Source organism: Manihot esculenta, chromosome 3 (assembly GCF_001659605.2).
Source record: "Manihot esculenta cultivar AM560-2 chromosome 3, M.esculenta_v8, whole genome shotgun sequence".
Lineage (NCBI taxonomy): Eukaryota > Viridiplantae > Streptophyta > Magnoliopsida > Malpighiales > Euphorbiaceae > Manihot > Manihot esculenta.
Window position 1 is genome coordinate 32,321,270 of NC_035163.2, and position 20,708 is coordinate 32,341,977.

Below are 20,708 nucleotides of genomic sequence, written 5' to 3' on the forward strand. Positions count from 1 at the left end.
ATTTTCCATACTGTAATAGATAAATAAAACAAATTGAAAGGATAAAAAATAGAAAGTAAATATTTATATTTTTAATATATTCGCTTATAGGAGTATTATGAACTTAACATATGGATACTATTGTTTTAAGTATAAAAATAAGACATTGTTAAAGATAGTCTTTAATTTTTCATATTAAATATATATGTATTTATGTTTATCATGTTTTAAATATAAATATGTTATTGATTTATCAATTTTAGAAATTATTTTAAAATTAAATTTAATAATTTTAATTATAAGCAAAAACAACACAATAATATTTTAACAATATTCAAAATAATAATTTTCTGGAAAGTGTTCCACACCCGTAACTCCAATGCTAAACGGGCTGTAGTCTAGGTAGTTTTTATTTCGGCCCGACCTGCATAGAAAATCAAAACATTCAAACCAAACCCAACAATTGAGTCCTGCATACTCGGACTGGACTGTCTTTGAGATTAGGAAGAGTGGGCCTCCTAGCGGTCCGTTCGAATTTCCAGAAAATAAAAACCCTAACCCTAACCCTAGGTGCTCCTTCAACAGCTGTCTTGCACGTGACAACCACCTGACTCCAGAAAACGTGTATTGAGGCGCCGCAATGACCCTATCTCTTTAAAAATGCATATTCTCTCACTTCTACCGTCCGATCGAATTCCACGTCATCAATCCGCATGATTCCTCTTTTCAACGGCTCAGATCAAGTTGCAGAGCTACTGGTACAACGAACGAAGAAGCTCCTCTCTTCCCTTCTTTCTTCCTCTCCAATTTCTGACTTCAATTTCTTTTCCTGGAAAAATATATTTTCTCGAGAAAGTTTCTATACTTCCCTTTGACTTTGTTTTGCCTTTGAACATCAAAATCATGGAGCAAGAAGGAGAAATTTTCGAAGAGGAGAAGGAAATTAGAGTTTTCAGTGCAGAAAAAACAGACGACGACTGTGAAACAGAGGAAGGTGTAGAATCTAAAGAGGAAGAGGAAGAAGAAGATGGCGACGAGGACGACGACGGTGACGAAGATGACGACGACGAAGACGACGAAGAAGATGATGAGGGGGGCGAGGACGACGAAGACGACGAGGTTCAGGTCTTACAATCCTCCAGAGGGCCACCGGTTCAGTCGGCGGATGACGACGAGGACGACGAGGACGAGGATGACGATGAAGATGACGATGGTGAAGGCGGCGACGACGATGACGACGACGACGACGACGACGAGGAAAACGATGACGAGGATGAAGACGGTGAAGAAGAGGTAATATATATCCAAATTTATACAATTTTCCGCATATACTTCATTCCTAGTTATGTGAAAGCCAGTTAATTTTCCTCAAGAGTTTGCTTGTTGTTTGATAAACGAACCTGTTTTGGAATCCGTCACTTCTATTCTCAGATCTGTATATATATGTTTTCATTATGTGTTCTTATTGTCTAAATAAACTTAAACAGCAGATTTTATTATATTTCAAAAGCGGCTTGAACCTTAAAGTTACGATTTTGACTTGTATGCTTTATGCTCTTTTTTTTTTTTTTTTTCTCGGGAGGAAGAGACCCGGGGGGGTGGTGGGTGATGGTTTAGGATATTTGCAAATAATATTATGTATTTGGGAAATTGTTCTTGAATATCGAGTTTTAACCTGGGTGCAATTGGGAAGTTGTTTGTCAAGGCTGCCGTGATGTTCAAGCTAGTTCTTTACATTTTCTTCCGCGTAACTTTTATATTAAAGCTATTTCAAGCTGCTGAGCTTTTTATCTGTACTGCCAAAATTATCCAATCACCGTAAAGTAATAATGTTTTTACTAGAGAATCTTTTTTCATTACTGGATTTGGGGATAAATTTTTCTAGGGATATTGATTAGAACCAGTAATTATTTCTTATTTGCTATTATGACTGTATCCTCAGCTTTAGTTGCTATAAATGGCTTGTGTTGGCATATTAGTGCTTGAGATGTGCAGTTTAATCTTATACTTAATCTAGAATATTATTCAGGACTATCTAGTGGTTGCAACTACTTTATCCTTTTAAGCAACATGCATGTAGAGATGGCAATATCATTATAGAAGCTCTTTCATTCACGAAACGTGGCATTTGATTTATCAATGAAATTACCAAATGTTTGCTCTTGTATCAGTTATTGTTTGTTCGAGATCCAGTAGTGCCACTGCTTACACCTGTTATAGCCCATGTAATTTGCATCTGATCCACCTTGATTCTGTTCTGCTTCTTCATGTCCTTTTTATGTATTAAATACAGGATATGGGAACGGAATACCTGGTTCAACCAGTAGGTCGCGCTGAAGACGAGGAGGATGCCAGTGATTTTGAACCAGAAGAGAATGGTGAAGATGAAGATGCTGATGAGGAAGATGAAGATGATGATGATGAGGGTGCTGGGAAGGTTGAGGCTCTATTGAAGAGGAAGAGATCAGATAAAGATGACTCAGATGACTCAGATGATGATGGTGATGGTGGAGAGGATGATGAGAGACCATCCAAGAGATAGGGCTGGGGCCCATCTTGGAATGAGGACTGACCATTAAAGTATGGGTCAATCTCTTTATCCCCCAATCTTGAACCATGTCATCTTTGTAGAAAGAAGAAGGATAGGGATGGTTTTGGTATTTACATGTTTTGAATCCTGTATCATCAATTGGTAGTACTTTTAGGATTATATGTTTAATTTGGTAATGCATAGTTCTGTGGGAGTGGGTGGGTTTGAATAACTATTTAAAACTGTTGGTTTTAGACATTGTTTTTTGTAAGTTATGATCTGTAGCCTTTGAATACTCCAAAATCTTTAGGGTCGATTGCAGTTGCAGGTTTCATTGTTTGTGCCTTCCCTCTCCTTTTAAACTTTTCATATTGAATCTGTGGATTGATGAATGTTTTGGTGGATTATCAAAAGAGAGATGGAGATGTTTGGGTTCAACGCTGTAAAGCCTATTTTATGCGGAGGCCCAGCTGGAAGTTTTGGAGGGCTTGGGCTAAAATTGTGATTTGGAGGACAGCCAGCAGGCCGAGGGCATAAATTTGGGTGGTCCCCACTCCCCTCCGCTCCGGCAGTGATCCATTTTGTGCAATAATTAATAACAGGAACTTGTTATTGTCGGTGACCCCAACGCGCTTTCCCAAACTTTGCCGACACGACATTTTCCTCTTTCTCACCTAATCGGGATTCATGCCCACCGAGCGGTTTACAGTCCATGTAAAAATTAAAATTAAATTCGATTAAATTAAATTCAAATTTATATGAAAAATTAATTTATTACATTTAATCCATTTCATTTTTAAATATTTTTTCTCGTCCATAAACAAAACTAAAAATTTTAATTGTTGTTCCAAAATTCAATTATTAAATTTGGTTATAATTGATTAACCCCTGAATAATCTCTTAAATTCGATTTCAATTAGTCATTACTCTTAAATTAAAATCAATCAAAAGCCCTGACCATTAATCATGTCTATTGTTATAGGAAGTTTAGTTAGCAATTAAAAATAATTTGACTAAAATTGAATCAAGTAATTCAACTAATTTGATGAATTGAGTAGGTAATTTGCAACTATAAGATTTAGTAAAATTTACAATTTATATATTTTTTTAATAATAAATAATTTAATTCTGAATTCTTTATTATATTAAGAAAACAATTCTTTTACTTTTATTGAAAATATTATTTTTTTTAACTTACAATTAGTTCATCATAAATCAAATTAAATTATTACAAATGTCATATTAAAATTATAAAAAATTAAATTATTATAAATATTAAATTTAAATAACTTAAATTATTATAAAAATAGAACTTAAATTATTAAATTATTATAGTTAAGTGTGAATTTTAATAAAATAACATTGTATTAAAAACATAAATGCTATAAGTTATTATTTTTCATTAAAAAAGTATAGGTTAAGTTGTTGATTTTACCAAATCTTATAATACAATGAGTAGCTTTGCTTTTTAAAAAAATAACTTTAAATTTAATATGATATTTAATTTAGATAACTCTTAAATATAATTAAGACACAAGTGAAATTAATTTAATTTTTAATTTAAATTTATGTAAATTTATATTTAAAATTAAATTATTGGATTAAATGAAATCTAGTACTGATATTTTAATACCTTATATTAAATATAAACTTTAAAAAACTCATACTATTTAAATCAAATTAAATTTGAAATTCTTAATGATATGTTTGCACAAATACATTTGAAATTGAAAATTCGCATTTAGTTTTAGTATAGATTATTAATAAATTATAATATTTTATGTTTTTTTTTCTAATGTTTGTAAGCTTAATATATATTTAAAACTCATATCAATTCAACAAAAGTTTTAACAAATTCAAATCTCATAACACAAGTTAAATAGATCTAGTCTCAACTCTATTCAACTATAATCTTAACATTTTTTTTTTTGTTTAAATAGAAATTGGGAATTAAGAGAGTAGAATATGAGATCTCTCAGATTTACTCATATACATCTACCGCCAGATTAATTTTGTGAGTGCAATCCTAACATTGATTTTTTTTTTGAAAATGAAGCTACTGATTATATTAATAAAATTTTATCAAACAAAAAGAGATATCATCTCAAACAGAGAGGCGATTATATCTAATAGATTCTCTAGCCAAAGTATGAGCAGTTAAAGTAGTATTACGACGAACTCATCTAACAGAAATATCAGTTCTAGAGTCTACCAAAGATTTACAATCATTCAAAATCAAACCCCTGCATAAGATATTTTGGTAAAAATACTCCTCAAGTGTCTGTCTAAAACCCCTGCATAAGATAATTGGGCAAAAATGCTCATCATTTTTTCTCATCTCTCGAGTATAAAATATTAAAATCTCCCAAACAAAACCACAGAAGAGAGCTTATACGAAATAAAGTTCGAATAAAGTTCCAAGACTGACGTCGTCGTTGCGATTCTGAAAACCTATAATAACTAATAAACCTCCATTGAACATTACATTCCGAAACAACCGAATCAATAAAATTTGAAAAAAAGCCAACCACAAAAATAGACACATGACTCTTTCACATTAACGAAAGGTCTCCTCACAATCCTTGTCTATTGACTGAGAAGCAACCATCAAAATGTAAAAAACTATGAAAAAATTTCATGCGAGAACTAAGAGCTTTTATTTCCATCAAAAATAAAATGTCTGGCTTGTAACTAGTAACCAAATCTTTCAATGCATTAACTGTCCAAGAATTGCTGAGTCCTCGGCGGTTTCAACACAGGACGATCATTGCTTTCGGTTATCCCGACCTTTGACATGATGAGCTGCTTTACTGTTGTCTGTCAAATTAACTTTCGCAGGGGTGTTGTTAGAGACATCATGTTGTGAGGAAGGAAAACCTGTAACAACGTTATGTTTAGTGTTTCTTGACCTTTTTTTAATATCATCATTTATTCGGACTGCAATCTCCTCATCAAACTTATCAGAACTGCCTTGACTTACATAATTCTTGTCCATATCCATAATATAGTACTCAGTCTCTTTATTTATAATGGGTTGACTTTTGCCAAATAAGGAGAATTGTCTATTATATGCTGCCAAATTAGTATTTTCAAAATTGCTAGTTGATGCCAATCCTGCCACAAATCTCGGCGGAGCAGGATTGCCGGAATCACGCAGCCATAGGCTTGTCGGTCTCTGGTTCCGACGAACAGGTGCTCTGAGAAACTCACCCCAACCAAACTTGATATCTTCTTTCTTCAACCTCAGCCGCAAGTCACAAAAAGCCTCCACATGACCTAATTTTCCACATAGTAAAAAATAGTCATCTTTTCGTATTAAAACTTCATAGTAAACTCAGTACTATCGTCTCCAACAAACTTCTTCCACCATTTCAAAGGTTGCCGAATGTCCAAACAAACTTTAACTCTCATAGAGTCCGGCAACATAGCTGAAGCATTTTTCATATCATACTCTTTATCGTGACCAACAAAATTCTTGATCAATTTAGCCAACGTCTCGTTATAATAACCAAAAGGGAGGTCTTTAATCAGAATCAAAAAATCAGAATGAGTTAGAGGGATATGAAAAAAATTGTCATTACCTTGTGTCTCCTTCCAAACAAGCAAGAATCGATTGTACAACCAAGGGACCAAATTTCCTATATTTTCAAAATCAACTTTATTAAAAAATCGAAATAGATATCTTTTTGCCTCTAATTTCATAATAGATACATCTCTAAAGGATGCCATAAATCTACCAAAGAGGTCTGTATATTTTGAAAATTAATTGAATTATATATAAGAAATATTTCCACCATATAAAAATCATAAGTGACGATCAGAATATTTCTGGAGCTCTTGACATGGACAACACCGTCTTTTTCTTCATTGATAGTCAATTGACGCATATCGTTTTCTATGGAAAAGGAGAAAAAAAAATAGATTTAAAGAAGAGAAAAAAACAAGAGTATCAAGTCATAAAGGGACCTCAGGAAACTTGATCCTAAATTTATGTTTTTAACATTATATAAATCAATGAAAAATATTAAACACATAATTCTTACATTTAAAAATATTTCTCCCAAATAAAGTTTAAATACCAGTGAAGCAGTAGTAAAAAAAAAAAAAACCAAGGAAATGTCATTATTGGGTAGAAAGGGTTGATCCATCGGTGTCGATGGGCTGCCACCTAATCAAATCAACACCAATTAATTTTTTTTTCGAAGTATTAATTAATTAATCAAAGATTAACCTTGAAGGAAAACAACATTCCACTCCATTCCTTTCACCTCACCCTACACCTCACCTGCAGCACAGATACAATTCAAATCACTAAGGTGAGTAAAGTACCACTTTCACAAAACGCCGATAACAATACTATCTACTTTACCTACTCCTCCGCCCTCGCCATTTCCCGTAGGAACACCATCACCGACACATCCCTCTGTTCCTCAGCGAAAACCAGATTCCGATCAGATCTGGTTTTCAATTATATTTGCATTGAAATGCTCATTGATTTTGCTTCGTAAGATCAGTGAAAAATGGCCATCTCTAGTCCTATCACTCCTGGTCAGGTGTGTTTCTTCTTGCTTTTGCTCTTTTGATTCATTTCATTTTAGATCTTGCTTCGATTTTAATGTTTCATTTGTTGGTGATCGATTTTGCAGGTTTCGTTTTTTCTTGGAATTGTACCTGTAATTGCTGCCTGGATATATTCAGAGTTTTTGGAGTATAAGAAAAATGCCGCCGCATTGAAAGCGTGAGTTGAATATTCTTCTGCTTGTTATTATTATAGAGGGTGGTTTTTAAGCTTAATTGAAGTTGCTCTTACTGTTAGTAGGCATTCTGATATTGGGTTGGTCGAAGTGGGGAATGACACTGTTAAAGAAGATGACAAAGCTGTTTTACTTGAAGGGGGAGGTCTTCAGTCTGCTTCTCCTAGAGCTAAGAGTTCCCCTGCTTCATCTCCTATTTTTAGGTTCGTTAAGGCTAACACTCACTTTTTTGAAGGGCTCAGTCTCGATTGTTTTTTATGAACTTTTCCACTGATGAAATTGCTTGGCTGTTGATCCGATTAGGTTCCTTCTTATGGACGAGCAATTCTTGATTGATAATCGGTTGACGTTGAGAGCTATGTGAGTTAATTATTCAGTTGGACTTCGATTAGGAATTCTTTAACTTGTTGAAAATTTTCAGCAATTTTAAATTCCCTTCTCTTCCTGTGCAGATCTGAATTTTGTGCCCTTCTGGGGTATTTTTATCTTTGTGACCGAACGGGTTTCTTTAACTCCTCAAAGAAGGTGCTGCTGTTAATTTCTTTTACTTTTTTGTCGTTGGTTCCTTGTTAATTGTCAGCAAAGCATATGACTAACAGCTTTTTAATAATTTAGCACTCATTGGACTGCCAAATATCAAATGCTTTGCTTTCAATTTCTTTTAACTCATTACAATTGCAGTGATCAAAGAACTTTCATTCTAATACTGTTAGCATTTTATTTATATTTCTGATTTGAGTTTAATGTCAACTTTGGTCTGTCTATGCAGAGTTTTAATAGAGATCTTTTCTGGTTTCTCTACTCTCTTCTCATCATAGTTTCAGCAATAACTTCTTTCAAGATACATCATGACAAGTCGCCATTCTCAGGAAAACCCATACTTTATTTGAATAGGCATCAAACTGAGGAGTGGAAAGGCTGGATGCAGGTGTGTCACTCTTTCAAATGGTATTAATTTTGAAATGTTCATTATGAAGTTTCTGATGTGGTGGATGGAAGATTTGGTAATTGAATTACATTGTTGCTGATCACATATGGGTGCATAATCTTCTAGGTAGACTGGTTAGGCTTCAAATATGCATGTGCTCCTGCTTCCTACCTTGATTGGTAATCTTACTCATGTTTTGCTATCTTTCAGGTATTGTTTTTGATGTATCATTACTTTGCTGCAACAGAAATCTATAATGCAATCCGACTGTTTATTGCTGCTTATGTGTGGATGACTGGATTTGGGAACTTCTCATATTATTATGTTCGCAAAGATTTCAGTCTTGCTAGGTTCGCTCAGGTATGATATGTCCTCTTAAAGTTTACCACACTTTTCTGTCTACTATGAAGTTTCTTCTGGTTCTGAGAATTTCTTCTTGAGCAGATGATGTGGCGGCTTAATTTCTTGGTGATATTTTGCTGCATTGTGCTTAACAACAGTTACATGCTATATTACATTTGCCCCATGCACACTCTTTTCACTCTTATGGTCTATGGGGCGCTTGGTATTTTCAATCAATACAATGAGATTGGATCTGTCATGGCTCTGAAAATCTTCTCCTGCTTCTTGGTGGTTGTCCTAATATGGGAAATTCCTGGAGTTTTCGAACTGGTCTGGAGCCCATTTACATTTTTCCTTGGTTGGTATCTTGCTGCAGGTTCATGTGCTATATGTTTAAGCACTGTGGGCAATATGAATCCTGATCTGTCAAAATATTGAATATTGCAGGCTATACTGATCCTGCGAAACCAGATTTACCTCAGTTGCATGAATGGCATTTTCGCTCGGGCCTTGATCGCTATATCTGGATAATTGGAATGATACATGCGTACTATCATCCAACTGTAAGTTCTGAACCATGCAGCTTCCATATTAAAACTTTTGACTCTTGAGTGTTGAGGTGCAACGGGAAGCAAATGTCTTTCTTCAAGTGAGTAGTCACATATTTGATTTTCGTCATTGGTAGGTGGAAAGGTGGATGGAGAAACTGGAGGAATCAGAAGCAAAACACAGGATATCAATCAAAACAGTTGTGGCGTTGATATGCCTTTCGGTATTATGATTTTTCCATTTTTTTTTGGAATCTTTTTTCTTTTTCCCATAATTGATGCTAGCAAATTTTCTGAAATTCCTAGGTGGGTTATCTGTGGTATGAGCATGTATACAAGCTGGACAAGCTTGCATACAATAAATACCATCCTTATACCTCATGGATCCCAATAACGTATGTATTGCCTCCTAAAATTTGCTTTGTATATTGCCTGTTCAGTAACATTTTGCTGATTACCTTTTTTTTTTTTATTTTTTATATTGTTGATCAGTGTGTACATATGTTTGAGAAATCTCTCTCAAAGCTTCCGCAACTACACTTTGACCCTTTTTGCGTAAGAATCTCTTTGTTAATTTCACCTATTGCTGAAGCTCTTCCTTTTCTAGTCTTGTCCTGTCAATTGGATATATTATTTGCAACAATTTTGGCTGATATTGCTTCTTTGGTTTACCAGATGGCTTGGAAAGATAACGCTGGAAACATACATTTCACAGTTCCATATCTGGTTGAGGTATGCTGAAGCTGACCTGACCCATTTACACTTGCATGGGCAGTATTGCACCCAAATATCTCCAGTGCACACATGAGTTTCTTACATGCTCTTGCGTACTGTGTTTGTAAATTGCAGATCAAGCATTCCAGATGGTCAACCAAAATTGTTGCTGTCTATAATCCCATCTTCTGAATACCCATTGTTGAACTTCATGCTCACTTCTTCCATATATGTTGTAGTAAGTAAACAATATGATAGTTTTATATCCTGAAAATATGTGGCAACTCATTATTATTTTTTATTGTCTATAGGTTTCTTACAGACTCTTTGATTTGACAAATACATTGAAAATAGCATTTGTACCCAGTAGAGACAATAAGCGCCTTGCACACAACATAATTACAGGAGCATTGCTTGCAAGTGTTCTATACTTCATGTCCTTTATATTCTTAAAAATCCCTCAGATACTGGTAAGTGTTACTCTTAAATCATTAAATAGTCTTATGTCTTTGGCATTTATAAATGATAATCTTCTATTGGAGAGCATTTTTCAGCACAAGTGGCTGTGCTCACATTGCAACAGTTATGTTGAAACATGCATTGACCTTCATGCCTATGGTTGACATCAATATGCTAATTTTACTATTGAGGGAATGGTTGTGTGCGCTTGCAGTTTTTATTCGAGTGCTATCACATGCTACATCCTCACCACCACATGGAGTGTGAATAACCATTCCCACTCTATAATCCTCGAAATTTATGGCAGATTTACATTATCATGTGTGCTGTGGTTACTGTTTTGCAATACCCACTATTTACTTGCATATTCTAGTGAATTGTAATAATAGTTTGTCATAGAAAATGTGAAATTGCTGATATCTTAAAATCCTCAGGTGTGACAACAGGGTGCAAGCTTCTGAATCAGTTTCCTGTGAACATGAGAAGAATGTTGTTCCACTGCTAGATATTTTACCCCAACAAAAAAAAAGAAGCTGCAAAATGGATTTGTTTCATACTTTTCACTGGCGAGATACAAGGGAAAGCATCTGCTTAGATTTTGTGACATATATTGTACAAGGGAACGTTAGTGATTGAGATGACCTCCAAGGGGGGTTATTTTTGTATTTTTTAATCATTTATTCACTGCCACTACTTTAAAATGCTTACAAGCGAAATATACCATTCCCTGTTAAAGCAGCTTCCTTCGATTTGACATATTTTGCGTTGATAATGTCAATTCTGCGTGTACTAAGAAGCATATGATGGGACACCGTAAATGGATTGCTAACTAAGAAAGTTGATTCCTTAGATGGTAAGTCAGGCTAAAACATATGGAAAGCTCGTATTCTTTGGAGGTGCTTTCGATGATTACTTTTTTGAGAAACTTTTAGGCAGATTTAGCATATCATTTGTATCATTCAAGCATGGTTTATAAGAAAGTTAAATTTGCTGTGGGAAAAGCAAGATCACCCCAGAATGGAATTTCATCGAGCGTAACTACTGTTTTTTCAACTGAATTCAAGATTGAGAGACGAGGTAGATGTCTGTAATCTAAATCTTAATATTCTTAAAGCATACATCCATTGAATAATCCTCGGCATACATATTGAAAAACATTGGTGTTAATCTACCAACTCAAAGCGGCTTCCTTGCTTGCAAATTTGCTTGAGACTTTACCATTATAGTCCTCCCTGAGAGTATGGTTCTGCGGTACCAAACTTTCAAACAATTGTTTTGCAATGGATATAAAGCATTAAACGTGGACTCGAGCTCCAAGGGGAAAGGTCACAAGGCAACAGCAGCGGATCAGCTTTTCCTCGAGTTCCATCGAGATGGGACACTAACGATACCTCGTCAGAATATATGAACGACATCATATGAGAATCTTTTTTTCATGTCGAGGCGATACCATAAAGAACACAGGTATCTGAGCTAATAATCAAATTAATTTTTTTGAATCTTCAGAAATTTATTCACAAAGATGCTCAACTGCCCTGGAAATGGAAGCACTGAACGTTCAGAAAACCTTGTCTTGGCTTATTAAGCTGTTGAAAATATATAACTTTCATATTACTTTGCAAACTTTTAGCCCTGAATGTTTGTAAATTATTAGGAGATTCACTTGATTTCTTCTTGCCAGACTCATTAACTCCAGCCGTACCTGCTACTCTATAATGATTTAATATATCCCGAACAAGGAAGCCAAAAATAAATGTACAGCCCATGAGATTATTTTAAAAAGAAAAGGGTACTCATCGATGATAATGCTCCTGTTAGCTTTCAAATAACAAATATGTTGTCTAGCCATCAACAAAACGAGCTGCGTTCTCATACTGATTGAACATTCATGAGTTCTTTTGTTGGATCTGCTTTTGATTCAATCACTTGCTAGTGCTCAAACATCTTGAAATGGCTGGCACAGAGGATGACTGCAATTTTCTGTCATCAGGTGTGGCCAGCAACGTTAAGGATTATGTTAAGTCTCGGATGCCGCGGGACTTAGTTTATTAAGACTAAGGCTTCACATCTTAGTCTTTTAAATTAATCCATGGATTAATAGGCAATTGCGTCATGCAAAAAGATGGTCACTGTTGTTCTTCTCTCTTCTCTTTGATTTCCTTATATTTATATTTGCTTGTTGGGGATTGTAAGCGAATGGACAAACCAACTAGGCTAGCTTGCATGCAAACACATATAACAAAGAAGAGGTAGAAAAACAAAACACTTACTCTATAAAAGCTCAAATTTATTGCTTTATAAAGAATAACATGAAGTCCAAACAATATGAACACTCAACAGCACTCATTATTATTATGGGATATGTCTTGTGTTTGGTCGCATATATTTGATCTAACGCATATAAGATCTAGCAATGCGACCATTAGCTCCATGAGGGAAGAAACCTCCAGCAGAATGTTCGTTGCCTCCACCGTACATAATTCTCAGTATCTCCCTAGGTGACCGTGCAAATCCAACCGAGTACTGGTTTCCAGCAAGCACATTACCTCTAATTTTGCCTTCTGCACCCTGGTACTGGGGAACTACAAGTCCTTCATCTTTTATACCTCTATGTCCTAGCTTGTTCCTTAGGTCTGAAATGCGATCTGTGAACTCTGCTACAGTAATCTCATATGGCTCCACCTTCTGGAAAGCTCGCTCGTAAAGTAATCCTCGGATGACTGCATCTTGCCCAGACTTCACTGCCAGAAGGCCTGCCACAAGCTGAACATTTGAAACTATAGTTAATTTCATTGAAATTCTGGGTAAGCAGTTGAATCAGAAGGGCATTTTAATTACCTGCTTGAAAGCTGAGCCTTGAAGTCTTTGGTTTGTTCCTACATATCCTGTGAGACAAACATAGGGGAGCATATAAGAAGCAATGAGGAAGTTGAGACCAGAGGCATAAGGGTCGAAAGGTGGAGATAGTGGTCGCCCGAATGCCTTGTCCATTAGCTTGGCAAATGATTCTGCCCTCAAATCTAGCAGTGGCCTTGGAAATCCCTCTACTGTCTTCATAATTGCCCTGCATCAATTCAATACACCGTTAAACCATGTAATAAACAAGTTTATCAAAGAGAAAACAAGAAAAAATATACCTCAAATGTCCCACATTTTGCCATGCAAGTTGCTCGATCAAATCTCTAAAGAAAGGTTCAAGCTTAGCCTTCTTAGCACCGAGGGGGCGTGGACCTCCTGAAGCTAAAGCTGGAGAAAATGTATCTAAGCCATTACCCGTTGCGGCATGTAGAAATAACTCTGCACCAAGATACTCTAAATTTAGATGGAGTTCAAGAAGATCAATATCATCTTGTGGGATGGAGGAGTTTCTGGGCTCATCATCAACAACATTTCTAATGACAAGTGGAGAAGAACAAGAGATTGGAGTGAGGAGGAGGATCAAAGAGGCAACAAAAGTGGCCAAGGTGATACTTGTTGATAATGCCATAGTAAATTGCTTTGTTTTGCTTGCTGTGAGAGTTACAGGCAAGATAGCGTTGTATATATAGGCTTGAGTATTCCAAGTTTAGAGGCAGAAAGATGCCTCAAAATCTGAGAGCACGTTGGAATTTGACTCATTCAAGAGAGATGGAATAGGAGGGATAGTTTCACCCTTGAATGAATTTCTTTTGCAATTTCCATGGCCAATAAACACTCTTCAATAAGCCACTGATATGTGGATGTTTGTGTATTTCAACAAACTGAATAAACTCTTTTTAATCTTTTTAATGAAATAAAACTCTAAATGTTACAAACGCAAAAAAAAATATTATTTATTAATGATAAATTTTTAAAATTATTTCTTATTCTTGTATTTTTTTAATTTTTATGTCGATTAAAAGATTAAATACGTAACTACATATTCTTCATTTCCTATTTGTCCTGTTAGCAAGAAGAAAGCAATCTGCAGTTTTGGAGATTACTTTACTTGCACGTTAAGCTTATGAACAAGCCCAGACCGCGAAGAGCAGTTCACAAAAAAAAAAAAAAACAAAAAACAAAAGACACAAATTTTATTTTATTGCCCTGTCCTGAAACAACTCGAAAAAGCTACAAGAAAAGCACGCATCATTGCATTTTTCATCTAATCTTCAGCTAGCATAGTCCCGCAAGTAAGATCTAGCAATCCGCCCATGAGCTCCCTTTGGGAAGAAACCTCCAGGAACACGTTCATCACCTCCTCCATAAACAATTCTCAGTATCTCCTCTGGTGTTCTTGCGTATCCTAAAGAGCAGTCGTCTCCAGCCAGTATGTTGCCGTTTGTTTTGCCTTCTGCTCCTTGGTACTTGGGAACTATGAGGCCTTCATCTTTGACACCTGCATTTCCAAGCCTATTCCTCAGTTCTGAAATTGAATCTGTGAACTCGGCTACTGTTATCCCATATGGGTGCACCTTCTCCATTGCCCTCTCGTATAGCAATGCTCTGATAACTGCATCTTGCCCTGACTCCACAGCCAAAAGGCCTGCTACAAGCTGAAAATCACATATATTGCATCCACCTGTGTGTCAGCCAAAAATACCCACCAACAGAAAAATAAATATTAAAATTTTAGAGTCGAGAGTGATTGCAGGCAGAGGCAGCTGGTGGGTTCTCAACACAACTCAAATTCCAGAATAAGAAGGGGGGAAAAGAACAGTGAAAGCATCCAGAATCTTGATACCTTCTTTGAAGCAGAGGCTTTAAGTTTTGGGTTCGCTCCAATATATCCTGTGAGGCCAACATAGGGAACTACATAGCAGGCAATGAGAAAGTTGAGAGGAGAGGCATAGAGGTCAAAAGGTGGAGATAGTGGTCGCCCAAATGCCTTGTTTATAACTTTCGCAAATGATTCCGTCCTTAAATCCAGCAATGGCCTTGGAAATCCTTTTACTGCATTCTTAATTGCCCTGGATTTATCACAGAACAGTCACCTTCCAATTCACAAACAAGTTCTCTTTTTCTTTCTTCCTTGAAGAAAAAACATGAGCTTTTAAGTTCAGTGTTACTGGCCATTTCTAGGACTGCTCAAATTCCAAGCAAAGTCAAATGAAAAGAGAGAGAGAGAGAGAGAGAGAGAGAGAGAGAGAGAGAGAGATGAGCAAACCTCAAGTGTCCCACTTCTTGCCAAGCAAATTGCTTGATGACATCTTTAGTGAAAGGATCAAGCTTGGCCTTCCTAGCACCAATTGGTGATGGACCTTGCTGGGTCAAATTTGGAGCAAACCAATCCAACCCACGACCCAAAGAGCCATAAAGAAATAGCTCAGCCTCTAAGTACTCTAAATTGAGAGGAAATTCAAGAAGATCAACATCAGAATCTGGGATGATAGAAGAGTAGCTCAACCCTTCTACAGGGTTTGGATAGCAGTAAGACGTCGAAGCAAGGAGGAGGATTAGGGAAGCAATGGCGGTTGCTACGGCGGTTGAAGTGGGTGGAACCATGGTTGTATTCTTGGCTTCCTTTGAGAGCTGCTGGTGTATAATGACACCTTTTCAAGAAGGTGATTTATAGATTAAAAAATGATGGCTAAATTCACATTAAGGACCTATATTTACGTTAATTACGCAACTTGACACCTTAGATTTTTATTTTGTCTATTATACATTTTTCATATGAATACAAGCTTTTACGCATGCACTTAGACCAAAACAAATATTAGCAAGTCTCACTTTGTACAAGTGTAGGAGTAGTGCCAGGTGGCTAAAAATGAGGTGACACGTGGGAGCCAGCCAATACTATTACTTGTTCGAAAGAAGAGGATCACGCAGAAGAGTTTCAATGCTTTAACGTACGTTAGATGGGATTCCTGATACGGAACTATTATAAAGACATTTTACTTAAAAAAAACGATGGACACAAGACCTTGGTGAAAAATTATTTAAAAATTGGAGTAATCTAGACAATGCTCTTTGCAATTTGGAGTAAGCATGTTAGCTGTGAGAAGCAGTGCCTCATGTCCAAGATGCCTTTTCTTATACTGAAAATTTATCTTATGTTTGTGGTTTTAGGCATTTTTCATTCATAATATGATAATTTAAATCAAAATGCATGATTCTTTCCTTAACATGTAAAAATATATCTGATACATAAAAAAAGCTTCCACATTGAGATCAAGCAGCTCCTCCTTTGTCCTGGTCTAGATCCTTATTATCCATTTAAGCAAGTAATAAAAAGATCCCATGCATTGCAAATCTCCACACATTCATACCAAAAACATTTCTTTGATTAATTTGGTGCACACTATTATACTCGGTAACAGACTGCATCAACCTGTCCTATGAAATCTGAATGTTTCTCAACTCATACAAAGGTGCTTAAAACTTCCAAGAAACTACCTATCTACCTCCTTGCTTTCTCTTTTAACCGGTTTCTTTTTCCTTCCCCATTTACGCAAGCTGAGTCATCATTCATATCATCACTGTTCATGATTATAATACCATCCTCCATGTCATCATCATAAACCTCCATCTCACTCTCACCATCCCAACTCTCATCGTAATCTTCGTCATCATAGGTGTCATCATAATCTAAATCCTCCTCCTCCTCCTCCTCATCATCCATGCCTGCACGCAACGTGTGAAACTCGGGTGGAGGTGGGCAATCCTCTGTGATTGCCTCATCTCTCTTTATCACAAGGTGTCGAATAACTCTCTCATCTTTGTCTAACAAGCTCTTGAATTCATTGATCCATTTGGCTTCCAACTCAAAATTCATCAAAATATAGTGAGCATTTTTGGCTTTCTTTATGTTGTATGCTAGCCTTCGCATACCCCAATCATTCAGTCTCCATATCCTGCCTTTCTTCTCCCTTAAAAAGCCTGCAGTAAGTATTTGAAAGGTAAAAGATATTGCAGGGCAAGTTGAAATGCAACTCCAAAAGGAAAATAGCATTACATCAGATGACATTTGTCTTTAACAATGCCCAACAAGTTGCACCTTATTGTGACTTTAACTACATACCAAGAAATGGAAGTCCCCACAAATGGAGAGAATTCATTTAATACCATAAAAACAAATATGCAACATTTCTTAAAGTTGGTAACCTAAATAATTGAAGATATTCTAACCAACCTGGGATAGACATGAGACCATTCTATTCCAATACTTATGAGACCATTTTACCAAAGTTTTCATTCACATTAATGGGACAAAATATTTCAGCCCCAAGCAGGGTGCAAAGTCAAAAAAACAACATAACCTCGCCTGGTGGCATTTTTATCAAGTTCTCTAACCATCTTCACAAGCATGTCCAAGCTAAGATTGACAACTTAATACAGGCATGCCTGTATCAACAATTTGGAAAATTGAATAGAGGAGAGCTTGTAGAAGCATCCAGACCTTCTGCCAGGTCAAATTTCAATCATGACAATAGAGAAAGCTATTGCATAAGGAAGTTACAATTTAAGTTATCGAGGCACCTTATAGACAGATCAAGCATAAAGAACATATCAAATGAAGTCTTTAATAATTGGGGCTTAACTCTAATAGGGCAATTTACCAAGGACATATAATGATGGTGAATATTGGGAGGTATCTAATGAGCTTATACCATCATAATATGGTCATTTACACATATGTTTAGTCAGTATTTATGCTTTAATTCAATAGATTTATTTAGTTTCTATTATATTAGATATCTTTGCGAATTAATCTCAATCTTGGTTAATTTAGAATAAATTAGGTCTAAAAACTCTTGAAGATGGAAGCATATGATTAAAGCATGAAGGGATCTAATTGAGAGCACAAAAAAAAAAAAAAAAAAAAGAAGCAATTCAGGAAGCTGAAGCATATCCTAGACCATGTAGGACGTCACCGCACATGCCCATGGGCATGTATATACATGTCTGACATGCCCAAGGGTGTGTGGGAGCAGAGAAAGAAGCCTCCAGTGAGTGAAACATGCCCAAGGTTATATTCTTAATGCTTATATTCTTCTACAGATTTGATTCAATTGCTTATATTCTTTAATGCTTGCTTTAGATTACATTCCATAATTGCATGATTACATATCAAAAGAAAAATTAGAACATGAAGCTTGATATGGGAAAATTGAGTAATCTCCCCAGGATTCTTGATCTAGAGATAGAATAAACCCTTGAGGAATTTAATAGAATATCCAATGATCTTAATGGGTTTTAATCAAATTAATTCCATGAGAACAGATAATTAATTTGGTTAGAATAGATCCTTTGAGCCTTAGATTACTTAGAATTGTTATTCCTTCGATATCTAAAATATCTTTACTTGAATGAATTGATTCACATGCCTTAATAAATTGATGTTGTGAACCCGATTACTGGAAGCTTTTTTTCTCGTTAATGTTGATTTCATTTTGTTTTGATTGCTCATAGTTCATCATTTAGTTTAAAATTTCTACTATTAGTTTTAACATAAACTCAATTTCAATCATCTAGCTAATCATAGTTGATATAGTTTGGTACTTGACTCAATCCTCATGGGAGCGAGAATTCTCTCATCACTATTATTTGTAAAATGCAATTGTGGAATCGGATACTGTATACCTACCAAATTACCAATTAATAGAAGTACTGGGAAACCCTAACATGACAAGCATCACAAGCTCACTGGTTCAAGCTGTTAATAGCTCATCATCTTCGTCATTTACTCACAATGGGAAAGGGTGAACTGGAATCCTAATAGACTTGCATGACCCTTTGACATCATTATCCTACTAAAACTCACTGAGATAGAGAGCCCCATACCAAGTTAATGCTAGGAGAAGTTTGTTAGAACATCCATGACACTGTGGAAACCGACTCTTCTATGTTCTTGAGAAGGTTAAAGACTAAAGTAAACTTTGGTGCAACCAGTGTAGCTTTCCAACTTATGTGGTGAGAAGATTTCCAAGCTTTAGTTTTTATGGACAGGGAGCCAGGTGATTAGGACGTGGCATATTTGTGTTGGTCTTGGTTGATGAGTGAAGTCACTATCAATAATAAGAAAATAGAAGTAAACAGTATGGTGAGAATGTGGGCAGAAACTGAAAGATAGAAGTATGTATTACCTTGAACTTTTTCATTAACACTGCCCACCTCTTCCGCATGTTTCTCATGGATTAGATAAACCACTTCATAGTGTCGCACTGCAAAAATGAAGCAAACAAAAAACCACAGGATATTAGCACAAAGGTCCTCCTCAACTATGGAAGGGAATCCTATCTAGCTAGAAACCATAATCAACATACTTCTCTATCATTTTCTATAAAACCGTGAAAACACATAGATTTATCCAGTTTATACCTGACAGATTAAAAGAGGTAAAAATAAAATGCTAAATAGACAACAGTCTAGAAACCCATATGGTAACAAAGTTGACCAGAGAAGTTGCAAAACATTTCATCAGTACCAGCCAGAACAAGAAATCATTTAACATCCAATTTATAAGTAAAGTGCTGTTTTCCGTCCTCATTCTTTTTTTTTCCCCCTTTTTACCAAATACCAAACCATGGAAACCAAGAAGAGATGGGAAGGAAGTATACTCACTACGCTCTACCTTCAATTGACTTTCCAGCTCAAGGTTCAGAAATTCATAGAGCTTTTCTGCAATTCATAAATGGTCGTATTACTTCAATCTCCATATATCAGAACAATAATTAAAGAAAAAAGTACCCAAAAACAGAAGCAAGCAAGTTTCAAAACATATATACAAGTTAAGAATCACTCACGCTCTTCAACGTCAGCGAATTCAGGGAGAAGTTTACCATCTTCCTGAACCTTCTTCTGAAACTCAAAATAAAACCCCATCTCAAAACCAAACCAATAAGGAAATAACACTGAAAAATTATATGTGCCACTGGATTATCATAAAAATGACCTCTTTAAGAAGTACAGCCTCAGGGAAAGGCCCAGTGGCCTCATCTGGTTTAGGTACGAAGCTATGGGTGTCTTCCTTCTTGTTGCTCTGCTTTTTGACCCCAACAGTTACAGATCTTCTCAATCCAAATGAAAGCTTTCGAGAGGTGAATAGCTCAGAAGAGAACCCTTTTCGAAAATTGAAGCTTGTGTTTCCGAACCGACTAAACCAATTACCATGAACCTGTTTTGGGTTTGGATAAGTTGCTGCGGTGGGCATGAGGGTCTCCATTGTCGAAGGAATTTTATTTTCCCTCTAGAAGAGGAGATGACACCTTATGAACGATATATAAAGGAGGGGTGATTTGGTCATTTAAAAAAATATGGAGTTTATATTTTTTAATGATCTCTTTGGAAATATTTAAAAATGTTGGCTAATTCATAATTCTTTTATATATAATTAATTGATTAATTTTCTTTAGGATAGTTATTGAGAAATGTTTAATTGAATCATCAGGAGCTGATATCATGCTTAATCCTCTCTTTGTTAGAGCCGCATCTGTTTTTCCCTCTTTTCGTCCGCAAAGTATGCTAAACATAAGAATTCAGCTATTTGTTTA

The 20,708-nt window shown here is 35.8% G+C and overlaps 5 protein-coding genes across 6 annotated transcripts; 2 read left to right on the forward strand and 3 right to left on the reverse strand.

Annotated features, from left to right (window-relative positions):
- Nucleotides 1-660: 660 nt before the first annotated feature.
- On the forward strand, nucleotides 661-2,843 carry LOC110612319 (prostatic spermine-binding protein). The gene is made up of 2 exons (XM_021753073.2): nucleotides 661-1,272; nucleotides 2,273-2,843. The coding sequence occupies exons 1-2, from the start codon at nucleotides 883-885 to the stop codon at nucleotides 2,519-2,521; spliced, it is 639 nt and encodes a 212-aa protein (XP_021608765.1). The 5' UTR covers nucleotides 661-882; the 3' UTR covers nucleotides 2,522-2,843.
- A 3,904-nt stretch (nucleotides 2,844-6,747) lies between these two features.
- LOC110612009 (protein REDUCED WALL ACETYLATION 2) lies at nucleotides 6,748-11,003 on the forward strand. 2 transcript variants are annotated; one of them, XM_021752627.2, is made up of 16 exons: nucleotides 6,748-7,062; nucleotides 7,156-7,247; nucleotides 7,326-7,466; nucleotides 7,567-7,623; nucleotides 7,716-7,788; nucleotides 8,033-8,191; nucleotides 8,402-8,551; nucleotides 8,636-8,891; nucleotides 8,981-9,096; nucleotides 9,219-9,305; nucleotides 9,388-9,476; nucleotides 9,574-9,636; nucleotides 9,757-9,813; nucleotides 9,931-10,033; nucleotides 10,107-10,265; nucleotides 10,689-11,003. In XM_021752627.2, exons 1-16 carry the CDS (start codon nucleotides 7,030-7,032, stop codon nucleotides 10,692-10,694), a joined length of 1,641 nt encoding a protein of 546 aa, XP_021608319.1. In that variant the 5' UTR covers nucleotides 6,748-7,029; the 3' UTR covers nucleotides 10,695-11,003. The 2 variants fall into 2 exon arrangements, with proteins under 2 accessions (XP_021608319.1, XP_021608320.1); XM_021752628.2 differs by having other exon boundaries at nucleotides 7,329-7,466.
- Nucleotides 11,004-12,557: 1,554 nt separating this feature from the next.
- Nucleotides 12,558-14,137, reverse strand: LOC110611321 (desiccation-related protein PCC13-62). Its single transcript, XM_021751569.2, has 3 exons — nucleotides 13,392-14,137; nucleotides 13,093-13,318; nucleotides 12,558-13,017 (listed from the first exon to the last, which is right to left on the reverse strand). The coding sequence occupies exons 1-3, from the start codon at nucleotides 13,739-13,741 to the stop codon at nucleotides 12,646-12,648; spliced, it is 948 nt and encodes a 315-aa protein (XP_021607261.1). The 5' UTR covers nucleotides 13,742-14,137; the 3' UTR covers nucleotides 12,558-12,645.
- Nucleotides 14,138-14,281: 144 nt separating this feature from the next.
- Nucleotides 14,282-16,190, reverse strand: LOC110611324 (desiccation-related protein PCC13-62). The gene is made up of 3 exons (XM_021751574.2): nucleotides 15,380-16,190; nucleotides 14,957-15,182; nucleotides 14,282-14,768 (listed from the first exon to the last, which is right to left on the reverse strand). The coding sequence occupies exons 1-3, from the start codon at nucleotides 15,715-15,717 to the stop codon at nucleotides 14,385-14,387; spliced, it is 948 nt and encodes a 315-aa protein (XP_021607266.1). The 5' UTR covers nucleotides 15,718-16,190; the 3' UTR covers nucleotides 14,282-14,384.
- Nucleotides 16,191-16,481: 291 nt separating this feature from the next.
- LOC110611325 lies at nucleotides 16,482-20,421 on the reverse strand. The gene is made up of 5 exons (XM_021751575.2): nucleotides 20,111-20,421; nucleotides 19,962-20,016; nucleotides 19,780-19,836; nucleotides 19,302-19,379; nucleotides 16,482-17,094 (listed from the first exon to the last, which is right to left on the reverse strand). The coding sequence occupies exons 1-5, from the start codon at nucleotides 20,378-20,380 to the stop codon at nucleotides 16,616-16,618; spliced, it is 939 nt and encodes a 312-aa protein (XP_021607267.1). The 5' UTR covers nucleotides 20,381-20,421; the 3' UTR covers nucleotides 16,482-16,615.
- Between the last annotated feature and the right edge of the window lie 287 nt (nucleotides 20,422-20,708).

Bases quoted from the DNA above. Each gene is read 5' to 3' on its own strand.
- LOC110612319 (XM_021753073.2), top strand. From the start codon at position 883: ATGGAGCAAGAAGGAGAAATTTTCGAAGAGGAGAAGGAAATTAGAGTT. The intron at 1,273-2,272 runs GTAATATATATC...TATTAAATACAG, and splicing joins ATGAAGACGGTGAAGAAGAG to GATATGGGAACGGAATACCT.
- LOC110612009 (XM_021752627.2), top strand. From the start codon at position 7,030: ATGGCCATCTCTAGTCCTATCACTCCTGGTCAG. The intron at 7,063-7,155 runs GTGTGTTTCTTC...TCGATTTTGCAG, and splicing joins GTCCTATCACTCCTGGTCAG to GTTTCGTTTTTTCTTGGAAT. The intron at 7,467-7,566 runs GTTCGTTAAGGC...TGATCCGATTAG, and splicing joins GCTTCATCTCCTATTTTTAG to GTTCCTTCTTATGGACGAGC.
- LOC110611321 (XM_021751569.2), bottom strand. From the start codon at position 13,741: ATGGCATTATCAACAAGTATCACCTTGGCCACTTTTGTTGCCTCTTTG. The intron at 13,319-13,391 runs GTATATTTTTTC...GAATTGATGCAG, and splicing joins CAAAATGTGGGACATTTGAG to GGCAATTATGAAGACAGTAG. The intron at 13,018-13,092 runs GTAATTAAAATG...TCAAATGTTCAG, and splicing joins AAGGCTCAGCTTTCAAGCAG to CTTGTGGCAGGCCTTCTGGC.
- LOC110611324 (XM_021751574.2), bottom strand. From the start codon at position 15,717: ATGGTTCCACCCACTTCAACCGCCGTAGCAACCGCCATTGCTTCCCTA. The intron at 15,183-15,379 runs GTTTGCTCATCT...TGATAAATCCAG, and splicing joins CAAGAAGTGGGACACTTGAG to GGCAATTAAGAATGCAGTAA. The intron at 14,769-14,956 runs GTATCAAGATTC...TGTGATTTTCAG, and splicing joins AAGCCTCTGCTTCAAAGAAG to CTTGTAGCAGGCCTTTTGGC.
- LOC110611325 (XM_021751575.2), bottom strand. From the start codon at position 20,380: ATGGAGACCCTCATGCCCACCGCAGCAACTTATCCAAACCCAAAACAG. The intron at 19,837-19,961 runs GTGAGTGATTCT...TATGAATTGCAG, and splicing joins ATTCGCTGACGTTGAAGAGC to AAAAGCTCTATGAATTTCTG. The intron at 17,095-19,301 runs GTAATACATACT...TACTTACTGCAG, and splicing joins TGTTAATGAAAAAGTTCAAG to GCTTTTTAAGGGAGAAGAAA.